This window comes from Macaca thibetana, chromosome 10 (genome assembly GCF_024542745.1).
Source record: "Macaca thibetana thibetana isolate TM-01 chromosome 10, ASM2454274v1, whole genome shotgun sequence".
NCBI classification, from domain to species: domain Eukaryota; kingdom Metazoa; phylum Chordata; class Mammalia; order Primates; family Cercopithecidae; genus Macaca; species Macaca thibetana.
The window spans coordinates 48,353,552-48,374,991 of NC_065587.1; the positions used below are offsets into that span (position 1 = coordinate 48,353,552).

Here is a 21,440-nt window from a genome sequence, read left to right on the forward strand (position 1 = left end):
ATACTTGAGTTGAGGCATAATGAGGCAGGAACAGCTGGAGACGTAGGCTTTGGTTTCGGACACATTCACACTGAGGTGCCTGTTAGACGCCCCAGTGGAGATGTTGGATTGACATTGGATATACAAGCCGGGATTTCTGCGGAGAGGCTCAGGTTGTAGATTAAAATGAGCTTTCTACCAGAAGGTGGAAAGGAAGGCAGAGCTGTAGGTGGTGGGTAACTCCAGGGCAATCTTGAAGCAGCCTGGGGACGCAAAGCCAGGAGGAGCTTCTTGAAGGCGCTTCAGGAGTCAGTGCTTCTTGACTATTTCTATCCAGGTGGACCCAAATTATGCTCCATTTTAAGGAAGCCTAGAAGAGGAAGAGAGGTAACTCACAGATGGACCAAAGGATGAGAGTCTATGAGTCTTGTGAATCCTTCCACGTTTTCTTATCTCTATGGCTACCACTTATCTCTGTAGTTCACACCCCCATTATCTCTTGCCTGGATGACTACAAAAACTGCCTAGTTGGTCCTCCTGTTTCAACCCTTGCCTCCTGCAATTCCGCGTCCTCAGAGGACCCAGAGCCATCCTCTAAAAACTCACCTATGGTTCTGTCATGTGCTGCCTAACACTCTCCAGTTGTTCCCAATTGCTTTTGGGTCCCAAACTCTCAATATGGTTTCCTGGGCCCCACTTACCTCCTAGCCTGATCTTACACCATCTTCTCATCCTTCCCTGAGCACTGCCACTCCCGTCTTCTTTGGGGTCCTCTATTGTTTCATATTTTCCTCCTGCCTCAGAGCCTTTACACATACTCCCTCATCGCTCTGTTAGTACCTCCCCTTGTCATTCCCTAACTAACTTCTACCAGCCTTCCAGTCCCAGCTTAAACATCGCCTCCCTAGGGCAGCCTTGCCTGAATTCCCTGTCTACATCAGGTTTCCTTGACATAAGCTCCGGAACACGTTCTCCTTGCCTTTCATGGCACCTAGCTCAGGCTGTAATTAGACTCTGGGATTAAGTGCATGTTGAAGGGAGCTGAGTTCCTGGGCCAAATAGTTCCAGGGTCAGATAGTACCAATGTGTGCTGGAAGTTTCAAAGTCTCACTAGCTTCACCAGCTTTCTGTTGCACTTCGGTTGGAGAGGCTGGGGAAAAACTCAAAGGCCAGGGTATCTAAAGGAGGTGGGACACAGGATAGAGAGAAAGTTGACAAAGCTGCCCTGTGAAGGCCGCCATCCCACCCCCCTCCCTCCACTTCCCAGAGTCACTCTCGACACATAAAGGTCATGCATTCTTCTCCCGGACCTTGTTCCTAAGAGCACAGATTATTTATTTTTGAATTGAAAATATGCCTTTCCCACAGCCCGAACTACCACCCTTCAAGGTAACCTTTAGGGAAGAAGACCTTTTACTCCCCACTGTCCGGCAGAAACTCTTTTATTGGTTGGCATCTAGTCTGAACCACTTCCTTTTAAAGAACTCTGATTACAATAGTCCAGACTCCAAATCCCAGAAGCTTTGAAAATATATCCATTGTTCAGAGGGACAACGAAGGCAGTTAGACTGTCCTGAACTGTCCTGCCTCAGGCTGAAATTCCTGTAGCACTTGATCAACTGCAAAGTGATCTTCCCTTTAATATCTCATTTTATCGTCGGGTACCTGAAGAGGAAGTGGAGTTGGGGTAAGAATTTAGGTGTTTGCCCTAGCAGTTGGGTGGCCAGGGTAAGCCTCAGGGTGGAGGACCCTTAAAGAAAACTCTAAGGATTTTAAGGAGAGTCAGACTCTGCATCCATCCAGGCAAACATCTACTCTTCCATTGATTAATGGATCCATTCATCCATGCAACACATTCGCTCTTTCGTCCATCTGTTCATCCATCTATCCTCCATCAATCCATCCATGTATCCTTCATTCATCCATTTATCGTCCATCCATCCATCCTTCCATCCATCCACCCTCCATGGACTCCTCCATCCATTTTCCATCCACGCATCCATCCTCCATTCACCCAGCCATCCATCCATCTACTTATCCATCCTCCTTTTATCCACACATCCATTGCACATAAAGCTGTGAATGAGGTGGTCATAGCCCCTGCCTTAGTGGATCTTAGGCTAGTGGAGATAAAATTCTCTGACTGGCCCAGTCTGGGTCATTCATCCACTTCTTTGCTTGGGGAAGGTGGAGCAGCTAGGTTGAAAGCTCTAACAAGATTATGTTTAGAGTAGTTTCCCCAAGGAACACACTGGGGTGCTGTTATGAGAAGAAGGGAGGAATTATTCTGGGTAGGCACAATCAACAAGTGTCCACTAGATTTAGTGGCGCTTAATAATTATGGGATGGAGGGATGAGAAAGGATGTGGGGAGGCATTTCCAGCTTTTCTACTTTTCTAAAGCACAGGGGAAGCCTGGTTTTCTTGTTTATTGGCCAAAATTTCATCATCTGGACCTTGGGTCCCTGTCATAAGGACTCAAAAGAATCCATCTGTTTCTAGATACTTGTCTATAAGTATCCTAGCTGGGGTCACCACTCTTCCCTCCTCCACCTAAATGCATCAGCAACCCGCAAGATGCTTGTTGGATACACATGGCATAGAAGTGCTTATCGTTAGGAAACAAAGGCTGGAATTTCTTTATGCTCCGACAACCAGGAGGTGCTGCCCAAGACTCTGAAATGAGTCCTGAGCCAGCCCCAGGCCCTTGCAATAGAGTTTGAGTCTAAACTAAAGTGGTTCTCATCTCTGGCCACACATTGGAAGCATCTGGTGAGTTTTTACAAAATACTGATGCCTGAGTCCCAACCCCAGACATTCTCATCAAATCGATGTCTGGTGGTGCTCAGGTATTTGGATACAAATTTTAACAGCTCTCCAGGTGATTCTAATGTGTAGTCTGGGTTAAGAACCACTGGTCTGAGTGCAATTTGGAAAACCCCGTTCATAACTGTGCTTCTTTGCTTTTAGGGCATACACATGATGAAGGGAGAGGCTGTGGCATGTTCATGGTTGCATCCCTAACATCTTGTGGCAGTGCCAGGCAGGTGCTCAATAAATATTTGTGGAATGATGGATGGCTTGGCACAAATCCCCTTAATGGAGCTGAGATGGCTCCCCTGAAGAGTATGTGTCCTCAATTCCTCCTGGCACATGGGGAAGGACTCGAATCACTTGAGGTCAAGCTGGGTTCTCACGAGGATCTTAAGGCCTCGCCCATCTAATCTTCTCATTCTCAACACTAGCTGCACCTTGGATTCATCTGAAATTAAAAAAAAAAAAAAAAAAATCAGGCCAGGTGCGGGAGCTCACACCTGTAACTCCAGCACTTTGGGAGGCCGGGGTGGGCGGATTACGAGGTCAGGAGATCGAGACCTTCCTGTCGAACACGGTGAAACCCCCGTCGCTACTAAAAATACAAAAAATTAGCCGGGCGTGGTGGCGGGCGCCTGTAGTCCCAGCTACTCAGGAGGCTGAGGCAGGAGAATGGTGTGAACCCAGAAGGTGGGGCTTGCAGTGAGCTGAGATGGCACCACTGCACTCCAGCCTGGGCGACAGAGCGAGACTCCATCTCAAAAACAAAACAAACCAAACAAAATTCAGACATTCTGCTTCAGTGGGTTTGGATTGCAGCCTGGCACGGGTGTGTAAAAAGGTGTCCCAGGTGATTCTAATGTGTGGGAAGGGTTGAAGAACACTGTTTTGATCTTTTTTTTACCTCTGTGAGTCTGTTTCCAACTTCAGTTAAGTTGGCAGAGCCCCCGGCAGAGTTTTATTGGAGGGTGTTCCTTAGTTACTGGGTCCTTATGCAGCATTTGCCAAATGTACCTGTTCATTAATGCTCACGTTGGGTGCTTAATTAAAAATACATATCCACGAGTCTGTATTCAGACGTATGGAATCAGAAGCTCCAGGGAGGGGCCTGGGAATCATGCTTTAAACAAGCAGCCGGGCGTGTTTGTCACTTGCCAACCGCCCCATCAGAACTGTACTCCTCGTTCTCCCTCCAGCACACCCAGCCCCCTCGAGCTTTGGCTCTGTGTTTTGGTTCTCATTGCCAGAACACACTTCCCCAAGATCGCCTCATCAATCAGGATTCTTCAAATGTCACCTCCCCTGAGAGGTCCTCCTTGACCACCCAAGGGACTAAAGCCTCCCCAACCTTTACCCTGGTGAGTTCTCTCCTGGCCCCATAAGGAGATGCTTTTTGTCCCGTTTCTCTCCTTCAGGCCTCTCCCACTACCAGAGCCTGAGCTTCTGAGGGCAACAGTGTCTGGCTCCTGCTGGATGCCCAGCACCTGGCACGTGGTAGGTGGCCAGGAGGCATAGCTGTAACGGGGGGACTAGTGCTGTCAGTCTGATTCCTTCCCAGGCGCTGGGGACTTGAGTTCAGAGCCATGCAGGTGTCTGAAGTACCGTGAAAATCATGCCGCCCCCGTGGGCACACGGAGATGCCTGGAGACACGGGTCTGCAATAGAAGTGGATGGAAACCCCCTTCCACCCCATGGAGAAGAAAAGCAGGAAAAAGTGTGGGGCCAGTGGGTCCCTTAGGGCAAAAGTCCTAGTGGCGGCAGCTTTCTTGTCTAGACCCTGGTTCGCGCAGGGCGTGTCGCGCTCACCCGTGGAGGGTGGGAGACAGCGGCCGCCCCAGCGCCCAGCGGTGGCCCGGGACGGTGTGGTCAGGTCCGCGGGCAACCTCCTTCCTCCCGGCACCGGCCAGCCCAGGCCGCGCGCCCCTCCCCTCCGGTCCCCGGGTGGCGGCCCCGCCCCCGCCGGCCTGGCCGCCCTGTCCCCGCCTCCACGCGCCCCCCCGCGCCCTCCCCGGGCTGCAACAGGTGCCTCCGGAGCAGGAAGCTCGCGCCGCCGTCGCCGCCGCCGCTCAGCTTCCCCGGGCGCGTCCAAGACCCGCTGCGCCAGGCGCGCCGTCCCCGGACCCGGCGTGCGTCCCCACGAGGAAAGGGACCCCGCCGCTCGAGCCGCCTCCGCCAGCCCCCGGCGAGGGGTCCCAGAGCTAGCCGCGCCCGCCCTCACCCCCAGCCCCGCAGCCCTCCCGCCCTGCGCACCATGAACGCCCCTGAGCAGCAGCCCCAACCTGACGGCGGGGACGCCCCAGGCCACGAGCCCGGGGGCAGCCCCCAAGACGAGCTTGACTTCTCCATCCTCTTCGACTATGAGTATTTGAATCCGAACGAAGGTCGGTGGAGGCTCCCCCTGGCCTGGCCCCTGAGCCCGCCAGGGGCTCAGGCCTGGGGACTGGGCACAGGAGTCCTCTTGGCTCCAGCTGCCCCTCTTCCTAAGGGGCCTGGAGGGAGGGTACCCCTACCTAGGTGCCAGGGAGGGGAGGCGTCAGTGGCCACTGCCACCCTTAGGGGGTGGTCGGCTCCCTCTTGCCCTTTAGGGGCACCGGTTTCTGGTTGCTTGTGACTGCTCCCTGAGGGTCACTCTCAGCAAAACAAAAGGTGGCAGGCAGGTCCCAAGGCTGGGGAGCGGGTGCTGTCTGCTGGCCTCTTGCTTGGGACTGGGTTGTCAAAGGGCAAGGGACATGATTTCTGTGCCTTTGGAGGGAGGAGGTGAGGAAGCAAAGAATGGAGTTAGCAGGGAGGGGTTGCAAAAAAAAAAAAAAAAAAAAAAAAAAAAAAAAAAAAGGAGGGTTGCAGCTGAACCCAGTTATCAAAGTTAGGAGGCTGCTCCTTCCCTCCAGGCACTGAAGTGAGGCCATGCAGTCCCCATCACCTCCTGTGAGCAGTGGTTGATAGGGACTTTGTGTTGAAACTGAGGAAGAGGTTGTCTGTCTGATACTGGAGGGGGTTAAAAACTTTGGTATTATAAGGCCGGCCCATTTCCTCCCTGGGTTCTGCTGCTGCTGCTGAACCCATTACTTATCACCCACGAGAGGACTGGTCTGAGATATATTAAGTGAACTTCTACTATGGGTGGGGTGGGGGGCAGCTGCCGCGTGGATTCAGAAGGACACAGGCTCTTTCTGCCTGAACTTTGTCACTCTGTGCCTCCAAGTGCCCTCAGTCGCTGGGGGCTGGGGACTTCCCCAGGCTGGGCCCAATGCTCATCTGTCACTTCACGTGTTTAACAGGAGCATTCGTTAGAGGGAGGAGGAGGAGGAGGAAGAGGAGGGGGAAGAGGCCACACGCCCAACCTCACTGTGTATTTCTGGTTAGCAGGTTGTCTTGGAAAAAACAAAAAACCCAACCAGGCTTCCTGATTTTGACAGCCCAGCCCAGCCCAGCCAATGCTTGTTGAAGGCTCAGGGGCAGGCCTGTTGGTAGCTTCCAGACGCACTCTGGGCTTGCCTACATCTGGTGCGTAGGAAGGGCTTGTGCTCACTGGCTCGTGTGGGAAGCCTGTCGAGGAGGCTTGGTGGCCTGATGTTTCCCACAGGCACTGTGTTAGACAGGTAATGAAGTTTTAACTTCCCTCGGTGTCCTCTCTGGCCACCTTAGGTGAGGGATTTGCTTTAGCTTTGGGTATCCTGTCTTCACCTGGATACCGAGAAGATGGTCATTAGCAATAATTTTGTGTTTTGGCTGGAGATGGAAATAATTAGCAGAAGAGGGCAGTCTTCTAGAGCTGCAATCTGGAGGACATCTTTTGCTTTGAAAAGATACAATTAAGAATCTGCAAACGATCCGCACTAACATCCGTGGTCTTTCTGTTCATTAAGATTAAAGTCATGTTTTTCAGGGAACAAATACTCACACCCCTCCCAGATTCGTAATCAGCTTTTATTTTTCTTGTCGGGTGGGGTGGGGGGATTTCCGGGGAAATAGTTTCCAAGCCAAATCTGAAGGGAGGTACTTTTTATAGTTTTTCTTGGCAAGTGGTGCTTGGTGGCCACCAGATGGGTATCTAAATGACCACAATGAAAGCCCTGGAATCTGTCTTTTTTTTTTTTTTTTAATTTATTTTTTGGAACAGTTTCAGATTTACAGAAAAGTTGCAAAGATAGCACAGAGAGTTCCCATATACCCACTACCCTGTTTCCCCATGTTATTAATGTTTTACATTAGTATGGTGCATTTATTGTAATCAACGAACCAATATTGACACATTATTAACTGAGTTTTCTGCCTCATTCAGATTGGGAATGTTTTTTGTGACCTTCACTGTTTTTGAGGATTGTTGGTTGTATTGTAGACTGTCCCTTCATTAGACTAGGGCTCTAGGGTTTCAGGAGGAAGCCCACAAAGATAAAGGCCCCTTCTCATCACATCATATCAAGAGTATGTACTATCCAGCCGGACGTGGTGGCTCACGCCTGTAATCCCAACACTTTGGGAGGCTGAGGCGGGCGGATCATCTGAGGTCATGAGTTCAAGACCAGCCTGGCCAACATGGTGAAACCCCAGCTCTACTAAAAATACACAAATTAGCCAGGCATGGTGGAAGGCACCTGTAATTCCAGCTACTCAGGAGGCTGATGCAGGAGAATTGCTTGAACCCGGGAGGCGGAGGTTGCAGTGAGGTGGGTGGCACCACTGCACTCCAACCTGGGCTACCTGGGCTACAAGAGTGAGACTCTGTCTCAAAAAAAAAAAAAAAAAAAAATGTACTATCCATATCATTTATCATTGATGTTAACCTTGATTACCCGGCAGAGGTAGCTTTTGTCAGTTTCTTCAAACTCTTTGGAAGACTTTACTACATGAAGCCCACACTTAAGGAGTACAGAGTAATACTCTGGAATCTGGAAAGCACTTACTCTTTGCTGAGAAGTAGGCAGCACAGAAGAGTTAGCACCCAGGAAGAGAAGGGATGTTGTGGCCGGGAGCAGCGGCTCATGCCTGCAATCCCAACACTTTGGGAGGTCAAGGTAGGAAGATCACTGGAGTCCAGGACTTTAAGACCAGCCTGGGCAACAGAGCAAGACCTCATCTCTAATAAAAATAAAAACTAAAACAATTAGCCTAGCCTAGTTTCGCATGCCTGTAGACCCAGCTTCCCAGCTACTCAGGAGGCTTAGGTGGGAGAATCTCTTAAACAGGAGTTCAAGGCTGCCTTGAGACGTGATCGTGCCACTACACTCCAGCCCATGGGACAGAGGGAAACCCTGTCTCAAACCAACAAACCAGACAAAAAAAAGAGAAGGGACATGGTGAGCTTTGAGAGGCTAATGTGAACTCCCAGATGTGTCTCTGGCTCTGGGTCACCCAGATGTTAATAGCAGTCACCTCTCTTTGCTTCTGTATGGGAACTCCTCAGGGGTGAACGCTAGCCTTTATCCTGTTATTAGGTTTTGTCCCAGATGGCAACATATTGGTGATGCATGTAAAGTTCTACCCTTAACTCTGGGCATGAGCTTGGCAAAAACCAAGGAGGGAAAGGTACTGCTAATGGGATAGACATTGTTGTTAGAATTGGTGAAGGTGTATTAGGGAATTTTGGGGAGTCGGATGCTCATTTTATGGAGTTTAGCGTGTAGCAGACGTTCATTAGCCCATGTGATCCCTCTCCAACCCTAGCAAGCAGGCACTATTATCACCCGTGTTTTACGGAGGAGGACGCTAAGGCACAGAGAAGTAAAGTAATTTTCCCAAAATGGGCAGCCTTGCTCCATATCATGTGTTCTGAACTGTGTGAGGTTCCTCATTCTCTCATTTGGTGAGAGACACATATGAACCAGTTAGCAAGGCGTCTGGGACCATGGCAGGGCTGGAATTGAAAACCTTGTTTACTACAAGGTGATCTTGAGCAAGTCATCTAGCTTCTCTGGACCTCTGTCTGCTTATCTGTAAAATGGCTGAAATAATACCACTTGCCTCATAGGACTGTTGTCTGCCTTGCATAGGTTAATCCATTTAAATCAACACAGCATGTGATCTGTTACTAGTGTTGTAGTAAACCCTTTCTTTTGTTAATGGAGGTGTTCAATTAATATGAACCATTGTTTATTTACTCATTCAGCTACTGAGCACCCACTGTGTTAGATCCTAGGGTCACAATGAGGAATGAGACCCAGATCCTGCCCTCTCTGAGCTAGTGCCTCTGATTGTGCCTCTGTTGTTTTCTCTTGTCTAATTGTATTAACTAATACCTCTAGTAGAGTGTTACATGATAGCGAAGACAGTGGGCATCCTTGCCTTGGAGGAGGACCTCCAGTGTTGGCTTTAGAATTGAGGTGTATGAATTATGTAAAGGAAGTATTAGTTAGTTCTTTCTTTTTTCCCTGAGAGTTTTTATTACAAATGCGAGTTGAATTATATCAAAGGCTTTTTTTAGAATCTATGGAAAAATATGATCTTATTTTTCTTAGACCTATTCATATGTTGGCATACATTATTAGATTTCTTTATGTGAAAACATCCCTGGTATGGACTCCACTTCTTGTATTATTTTCTTAAGGTGGTGGTGGCATCAGATAATATTTAAGAATTTTTCAATATTCATGAGTGATACTCATATTGTCCTATTTTGTGTGCTATCAGGTTCAGGTTTCTTTCCTTGTCTATGCTCAGGAACAATTTCTGTCTCCCTGGGACTCCCTGGTCTCTAAAGCTGTGATCGAATTCCTCTGTGAAGCCGCCTGGACCTGGTGCTTCTTTGTGGAGTTGTTTCTTGATGGCTTTCTCTATACTGTGGGAATTGGTCTCTTTACACTTTCTATTTCTACTGGAGTCAATTTTTGTAAACTGTATCTTTCTGGAAAATTATCCATTTTATCTGTCTAGGTTTCAAATTTATTCACTAGAGATGTGCAAAGAAGACTCTTAATTTTCTTTCAAGTGGAGGAGACAACCAAGTACACAGTGACAGAAAGACCTGGGGGCAGGGATGTGGGAGTCCTGATGGGGCCACTGATCCCACCCTGGAGGGGAAAGATGTACTAGCTGTCAGCAGACAGTTTAGTAGCTGAATTCCCTTATGCATGCTTATGAATGCAATGGATTCTTACTTCTCCCAACTTGTGATGTGCTGAGAGAGATACAGGTGGGTACTGGGGAATTCCTGGTCACCTCCAGAGATGCCAGATCTCCAGTTACTGTGGGGACAGATATGTGGGGAGTGCTCACATCTGCTTTGCCTCAACAGTCTGATGCAGCCCTCCTTCAATCCCTGGTAAGCTAAAGCATTTAATGCCAACCTTGGCCTTTCAGAAAGGAAAACAGGTTCCTTCTGATCACTGCTTGTTGTTTTATAGAGTTTATTCCTGTGATCCTTAAACTTTTGAGGTCACAGCCCTTTAAAAAGCTGATGAAATCCGCAGATTCTGTATACACCCCCACCATGCGTGTACATGCTACACATGGGCAGCCCTTTCCCCTGGGCACTGCCCCCTCACCACATACCCCCTGCACCCCCCACCCACACATTCCCACCTCCCCTCTCCACTTCATATCCCCCCACGTGCTTTTGATGTCATTTCTTAGCACTCACAGACCCTTCTGTGTCCCATTCCCTAATTTCACTGGCACTTCAGTGTAGGAACAGCTGCTCTCAATCCATTCACAGGGCACAATTAAAACCCCATTCTTTCAGCAAACACACTGAAAGCTGGTTTTGTGCCAGACCCTGTAGGGGCATACACACAAATTAGATATGGTTCCTGGCCCCCAGGCCAATATGGGTCATAGTCTGGTAAACAAATAGGGACATATGAGGTGCTGTGATACAGTATCTGTGTGTGTGTGTGTGTGTGTGTATGTGTATGTGCATGTGCATGTGTTTGGTGCTTGCTAAAAATAGTGTTCTACACTAAGCAAGCAGGTTCACTAAACACATGTGACATTCAGAGACATTGCCTTCTCTGTTGAGTTAAGGACAGGCCTTAATAAAACTGCTTTGGACAAATAACGTCTCCAGGTGCAGCTGGAAAGGTGAAATGAGGGCTAGAATTGAGCATCGGCCTTGCAGGGAGGCAGAGGAAATGAGGTTGAAGTTGCCTCACTCATTCTTCCCTGTGAAACACATGGTATCTTGGCTTCTAAATTCAAGCCCCTGTGTTCTTTTGGTGGCATAGATTTTGATCAGGAGTGGAGGCTCTTGAAACTTTAAAGCAGTGTTATTCAGGTTGGTTCTCAAGGCTCTCCAGCCATATCAGGTGGCAGGTTAAATACTTTTGAAAAATGTAGAATGGGTGGCAAGGGGCTCTCAGTTCTGGCTGCATTAGAAGTTCTCAGGCTGCATCCCGGACCAGTGAGATCAGGCTCTTGGGGGTAAGGTAACTTTGCTGAGGGTCTGCATTGGTAAATGGCAGGGCAGGCCTTGAACTTGGGCACTTAGAGTCCTAGGTGCCTGCCGTCAGCACTGTATCTCATAGCCAAAATGTGGCCCTGGAGGGCAGCAGGACGCCGTATGCAGCTGCTGTCTCTAACTTTGTCTGATGTGTCTCATGTACGGTGGGATGTGTGCACGTTCACCTTTTATAGCTGATATTTATATAATTATACATTGTATCTTGCTACTGTCCTAATGGGATTATACTCATTGGAAAACTCCTGGCTAAGGTAGAAATGAGAACTGACGGGGAGCTCTGCTATTTTTCTGTTTCTTTCTCCATCTTGGTGGATGGTCCTGCCTGCCTCTTGGGCATTTGGATCTAAAGCCCTGCACTGGAATCTTTAATGCTTTTTCCCTCTGTGGAAGAAATATGCCAAAGGCAGACTGTAAGCCACATGCAGAGTGGGGAGATTGCTTTTCCTGAGTTGGTATTTGGGACCCTCTTGACCTTGTAATCTGAGGTTTTGGAAAAAGAGCATTTCTTCAGCTGGGCCTGATGGGAAGAAAGTGGCCTGCAAAGCTGAAGATTTATGAAGGTTCTTATCAAAACAGACCTGTGTGGGCGTGCCTGCAAAAGTGAGAGTGTTAAATGAGGGGGAAAAACAAACTCAAGTCTGAAATGCCTGCTAAAGTTATTTTAAAGGCTGTGGAAAGGGGCTGTTTACCTGTATAATCCTAAGAAGGTGGGCTGCAGCTCTGAAATCCGCAATGGGTGACATCACCTCTGTTGCCATGGAGCAGGGAGGAATGTCTTAATAACCAGGGGGTTGGCAGGGGCCACTGATGAAGTGTGCCCACCCCCGGGAACATGGCACTGAAATGAAAGCTCCTGGGGAAAAGTATAAATAAAGAAGCTGTCAGTCAAGAAGGCATTAATTTTAAATCTCTGCCCCCGGCCAAGGGTTACACAGGCCCCACTGTCTTCAAGGGGAAGTTTCCACTTGGATTTTAAGTTGCCTGAAGGAAAAATGGAAATCAGCCTTTCAGGCTATGCGAGGGGATGTGGGGGATCAATAGGAGACCAAACTCTCAGAGGTGGCTGGTCGGAGAGGGGGGCTCTTTGCTAAGTTGGGCAGAGGATGGAAAGAAGAGATGTTCCCCTGCTCATGTCGTCTTCTGCAGGCCTTTGACAGAGTGGGTGGGTTTAGCCCTGGCGAGTCCTGTTGCAGGAGGATTATCTAAAGTCTATTTCTGGGGAACTCTTCTGACCAGATCTTTCCTTCTCCTTTTGGTGAGGAAGCCACTCTGAGGTCTGTTCTCTGTCATGCACTGTACTCTCTTCTGTTAGATACAGACCTTGCTAAATCACGAGTTTAATCTCAAATGCTTTAAAAATGGAGGGAGTTCAGCAAGGTGATTGGATAAATTGTGGTTGATTTGTACAACGAAATAGTACACAGCAGTGAAAGAGAAAGGACTACTGCACACAATAGGGGTGAAGCTCAGACATTCTGTTGAGCAAAATAAGTGAGACACATCCATCCAGATTTTATTTAAAAGGATGTTCGAGAACAGTCAAACCCAGCATGTGGTGGGAAAAGTCAGGGAGTGGTTCTTCCTGGGTGAGGGCGTCTGGCTTCAGAGGGGCCACACGGAACCCTCTGGGGTACTTGAAATGTTCTGTATCTTGTGCGCATATATATGCAAAGGCACAAGATGTATGTGAAATATTTGTGCATTTTACTGCATATAAGTGATGCATATTTAAAAAACTGATGAAGGCCGGGCATGGTGGCTCACACCTCTAATCCCACCGCTGGGAGGCTGAGGTGGGCGGATCACCTAAGATCAGGAGTTCGAGACCAGCCTGGCCAACATGGTGAAATCCTGTTTCTACTGAAAATACAAAAATTAGCTGGGTGTGGTGGCAGGTACCTGTAATTCCAGCTACTAGGGAGGCTGAGGCAGGAGAATCGCTTGAACCCAGGAGGTGGAGGTTGCAGTGAGCCGAGATTGCGCCACTGCACTCTAGACTGTGCAACAAGAGTGAGACTCCATCTCAAAAACAAACAACAAAACTGATGAAATCTGCAGATCCTATATACACACACATCATGCTACACATGTACAGCCCTTCCCCCCATGCACTGCCCCTCACCACATACCCCGGTGCACCCCCAACCCTGAAATTTAATCCAAGCTTTGCCCTGACTCTTTTTGTGGTCTTGGGAATTTCCCTGCACCCCAAGCCTCAGTTTCCCCATCTGTAACACAGAGGGATTCAGAGTAGCTATCTCCAGCAGTTGATGTAAACTGCAGAGAGAACAGGGGAGCGTACACGTGAAAGCTTGCAGCACAGTGGCCATAAGCTGTTCGAATGACTAAAAATAGGAATATCTCTGGAATTCTCCAAGGCAGGAGGGCCCCAGGAAATGTCTTGAAACCAGCAAGAGACAGTTCTTCGCATCCAGATTTGACGATGGAGATGAGATTTGGTGTGTGCCACATGCCTGGGCCCTGCTGCCCCCATCTAAAAGGTGACCTTGCGGCCTGTGGGTTGCAGATTCCATACATTTCTCCACCCCTCTCCAAAAGCAATACGTGTCAGCATGTGGGCGCGCGTGTTTTTGCAAGCAGTCATGCCAGCAGCCAGTCTGCAAGCCTCATTGCTTGTGGATCACCCCGGTCCTGTGTCCCGGGCGCCTGGCCTTGCAGCAGCCTGCCTGGGAAGCACCACTGAGCTTGTCTTTCGGCCCCGTCTGGGGAAGGCAGACAGCTGTCTTAGCTGGGGCAAGGTCGGCAAAGACATCGCGTTCAGAATGACTTTTTCCAGCGGTTCCATGGACGAGACAGGATGGCAAATGTCCTCCCTTTCCTTTTTGGCATTTCCGGACCTGATTTATCCAGATGGAATTTCTTGACTTTCAGGCCCTGTGTCTGTATGTGTCACCTCTGAATGAAGGGTGTGCCAACCTGACTCTCATCGTTAATACACATGATTCATTGATTGAGAATCCACTTACTGTTAGGTGGTGTGTGTGTGTGACCGGGTGGGGCGTGGGCAGCAGCGGTCTAGGGGGGCTTGTCTGAAAGTTTGCTGAGTGTCAGATTTGTTATTTGGAGGCAATCCATTACTTTTCAAAGGGGTTCTTTCTATAGGTTGTGCGCACCCGCCAGATGAAAAATCCATCCACCTTCCTGCTCTGTTTTGGGGTTCCTTGCAGCCCTGATGGGCAGGAAGTTATGCAAGTTGTCGGGGTGAGTGGCAGGAGGCAAGGTTTGTCTCTCTGTCTGCCCCTTTCCTCCGGCTACAGGTCTGCGGTGCCAGCTGTGGCATCCTAAGTGCTGCCTTGGCGACAGACTGTGATGTCCCAAACCCAGGCCCTGGGACTCACACCACCTCGGCATCGGGGTGAGCTCATCAAGCCGTGGGTCGGATCAGCTTGGCCAGGGATCAGTGGAGCCCTGTGGCCCCGCTGCCCATCGAGGGGGCATCCAGCCCCCAGGCCAGGCCCTGTTCCTCTCTTCCCAGCCACTCAAGCCTGAAAGCTCCATTGGTCTCTGCCCCTCCCCGTGCCCGCCAAGGACGGCTGCCTCTCAGAGGTTCCCTAGCTGGGTTTCTATTTTGGTCATACTATTCTGCTTCCCGAAAATTCCACCGCCTGCAGTTCTAGGCAGAGAAGATGTTCTCTTGCTGTTCCTTTTTTCAAAAGTGGTCTGTTGGCTGGTGGGTTGGCGCTGAGCGAGTGGCCACCTCAGACTTGGCTGTGTGTCCGTCTGTGAGGGTGAGCAACAGGCCTCCAGAGCTTCCAGGGGGAGAGGCGCTGGCGGGGACCACTGTGTGGCCTGAGTGTGATTTTTAAAATAATCTTTGATTCAATTCTGGGGCAAAAGGAGAGACTGTGAACATTCCCGAAGAAAGGAATCTGTATCTTCAGTTGTCAGGGGCAGCCTACCTCCCGAGTGAAATGATGAGGCCCCCAGAATATTTTCTTTTCCAGGGGGATCCTTGCTTCCTTGTGTCAGGGTCAGGGTGTCGCCATCCAGGAAATCACCTCTTTCCTGAGATGCAGGATAAAGTAGTGGTTAAGGGGGTGGAGGAGCCAGGTTGCCTGAGAATGAATCTTGGCTCTGATACTTAGAAGCTGTGTGACCTTGGGCAAATTACTTACCCTCTCTGAGCCTCATTTTTCCCCCTATATAAAATGGGGAAACAATATCACCTGCTTTATAAGGTTCTTGTGAGACAAATATGAACATATACTAGATGCATACAGTGGTTCTCGATATAAAGTAAGTGGTATAGATGTGTTAGCTATTAGTATTTCAGTTATGACAAGCAGCTCACTGACTCACTAGCACTTTAGTAAGATTTAGTTGATCCACTCCCAGGTAGCCTGGGAGGAAAAGTACAAAGTGTGGAATGGAGAGGGTGTTGGAAGCACATTTACCTCCTCCACACATTTTCTGAAGATCAGCAGAATCTGAGGTGAAAAGAGAATTCCTAAAGTGCTGACCAACCCATTTTATTTTTATAAAAATGTCTTCCTTTTTTTCATAATGCTTTTGAAGGGGTTGGGGACTAGTGCGTCCAAGTTGTTGTAAAATAGAGTAACTATAGCAGGGAAAGAGCAGAATTGTCACTGAAAAGATTATTCTTTCAATAATAATCCAGTAGGCCCCATTTACTGAGTATTGATTCTGTGTGTCTTGGGCTTTGCATAGGTTAGGGAAACTGACAGGCTTGTATCACCAGCGTCATCACCCCGTGTCACACATGAGGACATGGAGTTTCCCCAAGTCTCACAGCCAGGGGTGGAAGTGGATCTGGAGTCCCCTAACCCTGTGCTACCCTCCGTTCTCAGACCTGGATCTCAGTTTAGAGCTCTTGCTTGGTGGGGCAAAGAGGAGGGCTGAACTGGCCTCCCCAGCAATCTTGTCCTGCAGTTTTCGGCAGTGGTCAGAGATTTCGCCACATATTCACAGGGCCTACCTATTGGGTAAGCACCCAGGAACTCGATGAAAGGACGGGTGATAAGAATGAGAACTTTCAGACGTCTGCCACAGAGCTGAGCGTTACCTGCCAGGGCCGAGAGCGACCAGATGTCTCATTTCTCAATCAGTTCAGGTTGAGGGCGTGAGTCATGAGTTGATGCTTCCAGCAGTCTTTGGGCCTCTGCTGTGCGCAGGCCTCGTGTGCCATGCTGGGGTTGTAAAGCCAGGAGCCACGGTCCTCCGCTGGGGGCGAGTCTGCCTGGCAGGAGATGTTTGGCGATGCCTGGAGACATTTTTGGTTGCCACAATGGGGAGAGGGGCAGGGCAGCTACTATGGGCATCCGGTGGGTAGGTGGCTGTGAGGGTCGAGTAATTTACTACACGTGATGTGCTTACAACAGTGCCTTGCGTGTAAGTTCCCAAAACATTTTAGCTGCTTTTTCTGCATTATAATTATCTTCATAATAATTATTGATGTCTGCCTCTAAGAAGCTCAGAGTCTAGAGGGTAGACAAATGAGTGAATCCATAGACAGACTTCTGTGGGACCTGGGAGTGTAGAAGAGCTGCCTGATCCAGCCTGGGGAAACAGGGAGGGCCTCCAGGAGGGGGTGGTTCAGGTCAAATCATGATGGATAAATAGTGGCTTGTTAGGAGACGTAAGGTCGGGAGGTATGGAAGGGAGTTCTGGGTCAGGGGAACAGTATGTGCATGACATGGAGGCACAGAGGCCCTCAAGCAGCAACCTCTAAATCCCCCATCACTGCTTCTATCTTCTTCCTCCCTTTGGTACTGATGCCTCGTATTTAGGCCAGGTACCTCCCATGGTAGGCGAAATGGATTTTAGGTGGTCCACCAGTGAGGACATTGTATTTGCTAAGAACTATTTTTCAGTGCTATTTTCTCTTCGAACTAGTCGGAAGGAGTGGAATTTCAGGCTGGGCGTGGTGACTCAAGACTGTAATCCCAGCACTTTGGGAGGCCGAGGCAGGTGGATCACCTGAGGTCAGGAGTTCGAGACCAGCCTGGTTAACATGGTGAAACCCCGTCTTTACTGAAAATACAAAAAAATTAGCCGGGCGTGGTAGTGGGCACCTGTAATCCCAGCTACGCAGGAGGCTGAGGCAGGAGAATCGCTTGAACCCAGGAGGCGGAGGTTGCAGTGAGTCGAGATCACACCACTGTACTCCAGCCTGGCAACAGAGTGAGAAATCTGTCTCAGAAAACAAAAAACAAAGCAAAACAAACAAAAGGAGTAACGCTTTAGTGAGGTACTGCTGTATCGTTCACACTTTTCTTTCTAACACTGACTCCTCCCTCTCCCTGTTTCTAGGTCTTGACTTTCTGAGGTCCTGGAAATGTTCCATATTTTGATTATGTTGGTGGTAGCAAGAATGTATGACATTTGGCAAAACTCATCAAACCCTATACTCAAAACACTGACATCTGTGTATATGAGTTATACCACAGGAGCATTGGCGGGGGTGGGGGTGTATAAAACCTCAGTCTCAGAGTCTTTGCCCAGCCACTGTGTCTTGCTTGAATTTAGTAAGTTTTATTTTTATTGTATTTTTACCCTACCTTCTATTTATGGAGGTGACATTGATTTTCCATCTACAGTAGTGGTATAAAGTTTCCTTTTAAAATAATAAAAAAAAATAAGTGAGTGAATTTAAATACTAGAAATATTAAGTAAATATTTTTTGGCGGCGCATGAATAGAGCAAAGATCGTGCAAGTGGTTAAAAAAAAGCAAGCTTTTTGGAAACCCTCCTGAGAAAATTTGGTGGTTCTGAGATGAAACTAGCTTCAGCCGGTGCCGTGCAGGCATCGTGATGACTGTGAGAAAGCCGCCTGCGAGCGTGGCGGTTGTTTAAGGAGAAATAGCGAGAAATCTCAGCCAGTAACTTAGAGGAATATTTTAATGATGTGCTATTTGTGAAATTTACTGTCAAATACCCAGGGGACTGAGAATTCAATGATTATTAATTATCTTCCTATTCCCCGCTTGCTGGTAAACATTTAAAGTCTTGTCAAGAGGAAAAAAAAAAAAAGAAAAACTCTGCCGCTTGGATTAATGAAAACCAATGTAAATGCTTTAAATACTTTTGCTCAGCACACTCGAGCTTTCTGTTTTTCAGGGCTCCCAGGGAGTGTGAGCCATCGGCATTTTCAGGACTGCGTTTCTGTGCACTGTCCACATCAGCCCCAACCGTGTGTTTCTGATAAGATGCAGTGCAGTTTTTCTGATACGGCCGGAATTTTTGCTAAGAGACTTTTTGTGTTTTGTTTTTCTGGTTCGAATTCTCAGAATGTTGTTGGCCATGGACTTGACATTCCTCTTTTCCTAGATTAAAAATCTATGCTCTGTTACCTTCCAGGAAGGCGTGTGTGTGCACACGTATGTGCGAATTCAAATACACGTTTACATTAAACTGCAGCCTCTCAAGAACTCCAGGCCTTACAGATGCTAGCTAGAAAAATCAAAGGATTTCAGAGCCAGAAGCCACCAAGGAAACGGATTCAATGTAATGCTGTTCAGTTATAAACGAGAAGGTGTTGAGGCCTCCAGTGGGTGGGGGACTTTTCCAAAATCATGCTGCTGCTTAGTGGCAGGGCAGGACCGCACTCTCCATTTCCTGCTTCATAAAACAGGGTTTCATTACTATAGATCGTGTTATGTCATCTACCACCTATGAAATAAAAATGTTTCTTTTGGGAGTTACATTTATTTTCTTACATAATTACATGAATCAAAGGAAGTCTCCTTTCTGCCATGCCACTGTCCTCTTATTCCTTAGTTCTCCTCCCTGGAGGATGTCACTGTTCCTTGTGACTTCCAGAGAAAGCCTGTGCATCCTTCAGCTGTGCCTGTACATCTGTCTGTGTGTGTACATCTGTGCGTGTACATCTGTGCGCGTATGTCTTTGTACATCTGTGTACATATGTGTAATCTGTATACATCTGTACATCTGTACACTGTACATCTCTGTGTGTGTACATCCTCTCATCCTTTTTATGCTGTGCACACTATACAGCTTGCTTTTCTCATTTAATACTAAATCTCACTGGTCATTCCATGTCAATGCATAAAGAACTTCTTCAGGCCTTTTTTGTAGCTATATTGTATCCCTTCATATGCATGAGCCAGAATTAATTCATCCCCAGTAGATGGGTTTTGTGTTGCTTCCAGTCTTTTGGGATTACAGTCAGGGTTGTAGTAACTAATCTTAAGGATACACAGGTCATTTTGCACAGATGAGAGTATATCTGCAGGAAGAATTTTTTTTTTTTTTTTTTGAGACAGGGTCACATCCTGTCACCTAGGCTGGGAAGTGGTGGCACAATCATGGGTCACTGCAGCCTTGATCCTCCCACCTCAGCTTCTCCAGTAGCTGGGACTACAGGCAGGTGTTACCATGTCCAGCTAATGAAAAAAATTTTTTTTTGTTTTGGAGATGGGTTCTCTATGTTGCCCAGTCTGGTCTCAAACTCCTGAGCTCAAGCAATCTTCCTACCTCTGTCTCCCAAAGGGTTGGGATTCCAGGCGTGAGCTACCATGACTGGCCCAGGATGAATTTCTAAAAGTAGCATTGCTTGGTTCCGAGGGCACATGTAGTTCCAAGGGCATGTGTGTTTGGAATTTTCATGGATATTACCAAATGACCCTCTCTAGAGTTATCACCTTCTATCTTTTGGTTTGGATAGTGGCATCTTTGATTAATAGTTTATTCCAGGTCGACTTTTCTGAACTTGCATCATTCATTCAGCCAACACATCCTTTTTGAGGGCCTGTTTAGTGGCAGGACCCATCCAAGTGCTAGGGGCATGGCAGAGCAAGAGTCCTCATAGCATTCGCTGATTGGTGGAGGTGCATCTCGAGGTTGAGGGAGGGGCAGACTGGAGGTTGAGGGAAATGGAGAACTTCACAGTTCCTCAGTCGTTATGGCGAGATGTGCACAGAACACAGCAGGGACCTGTGAGCGGGGCCTGAGCTAGTCAAGTGGTCGGGGGTCCTTCTGGAAGCATGCAATACTTAAGCCGCGCCCATGGGCACGGGCGGGCTTTAGTCATGTGGAGAAGGGGACCTGGCAGTGGGCAGGGGAGGAGCTGTTGAGGCAGGGGCAGCAGCAAGTATGCCAGGGCAGGAAGGAGCTTTTTTAAAAAACTCCTTTTAAAAAACTCCCCTTTGCCAGGCACGGTGGCTCTCGCCTATAATCACAACACTTTGGGAGGCTGAGGTGGGAGGATCACTTGAGCTCAGGAGTTTGAGACCAGCCTGGGCAACATAGTGAAACCTCGTCTCTACTAAAAAAAAAAAAAAAAAAAAAAAAAAAAAAATTAACTGAGCCCGGTGGTGTGCGCTGGTAGTCCCAGCTACTTGGGAGGCTGAGGTGGGAGGATCGCTTGAGCCTGGGAGGTGGAGGCTGCAGTGAGCTATTATTGTGCCACAGCACTCCAAACTGGGCAGCTGAGTATGACCTCAAAATCAAACCGAAAACAAAAATCACCACACGCCCCTCTGGCTGGAGTTCAGACAGGGCGGGAGGGGGAGTGAATGCCGGCGAGGGTCGATGGGCAGGCAGGGCCCAGCCAGGCTGCCTGGTGGGGCTCATTTATTTTTACCTAGAGCTGTGGGGAGCCATTTTGGAAGTGGGGGTACCATGTGGACCCTGAGAGATCAGCTCAGCTAAACTGGACAGTATTTCCTCTACGACAGCCCAGAAAGGGAACAAGGAGGCTGAGGCTCACTGGGGTGGTCACTCAGGCTTCCCCAAGGCAGGAAAAGGTCTTGTTTCTGGCTGGCAGGCCCCTGGACATGGTTCTTGTATTATTCTCTCAGCCACTCGGCAAATGTTTGTGGGGGCTTGCAAGTGCCAGGCCCTGTGGTAGGTGCTTGGCAGACAATGCTGGGCCACAGTGACACGGGCCCAACACTGATGGAGCTCTGGGTCGAGTGTGGGGTTGTAAAATTCTCTAAAGGGCCAAGGAGTAAATATTTCAGGCTTTGGGGGCCATTCGGTTCCCAACCTACCAACTCCGCTGTTGTAGTATAGGAGTAAGCTGTAGCTTGCTTTGTTCACCCTGTGTAAATAAATAGGTGTGGCTGTGTTGTCCTAAAACTATTTACAGACACAACCCATGGGCCGCATTTGGCCCGTGGACTGTGGTTTGCCTGCTCCTGGTTTGGCAGAATGAGATTGCCTAAACAGATACCTGGTGCGAAGGGAGCTGTTAGCAGGTGTCAGTGGAGAAGAGATGGCCGGGAAAAGGGGTGGAGGTGAGCTTTCTGATG

At 48.5% G+C, this 21,440-nt stretch overlaps 1 protein-coding gene across 3 annotated transcripts in view; it reads left to right on the top strand.

The window, feature by feature from the left end:
• Positions 1 to 21,440, top strand: part of NFATC2 (nuclear factor of activated T cells 2) — a 176,788-nt gene that overhangs the window by 15,333 nt on the left and 140,015 nt on the right. Inside the window, exon 1 of one of the 3 annotated variants that reach the window (XM_050807443.1) lies at positions 4,825 to 5,173. The exons of 1 other annotated variant lie outside the window; for it this stretch is intronic. In XM_050807443.1, coding sequence (XP_050663400.1) covers positions 5,044 to 5,173 — 130 coding nt within the window. In that variant the 5' untranslated portion in view covers positions 4,825 to 5,043. Of the gene's footprint in view, positions 1 to 4,824; positions 5,174 to 21,440 lie in introns of those variants that run through there. One more of the 3 variants, XM_050807444.1, reaches the window with a different exon arrangement.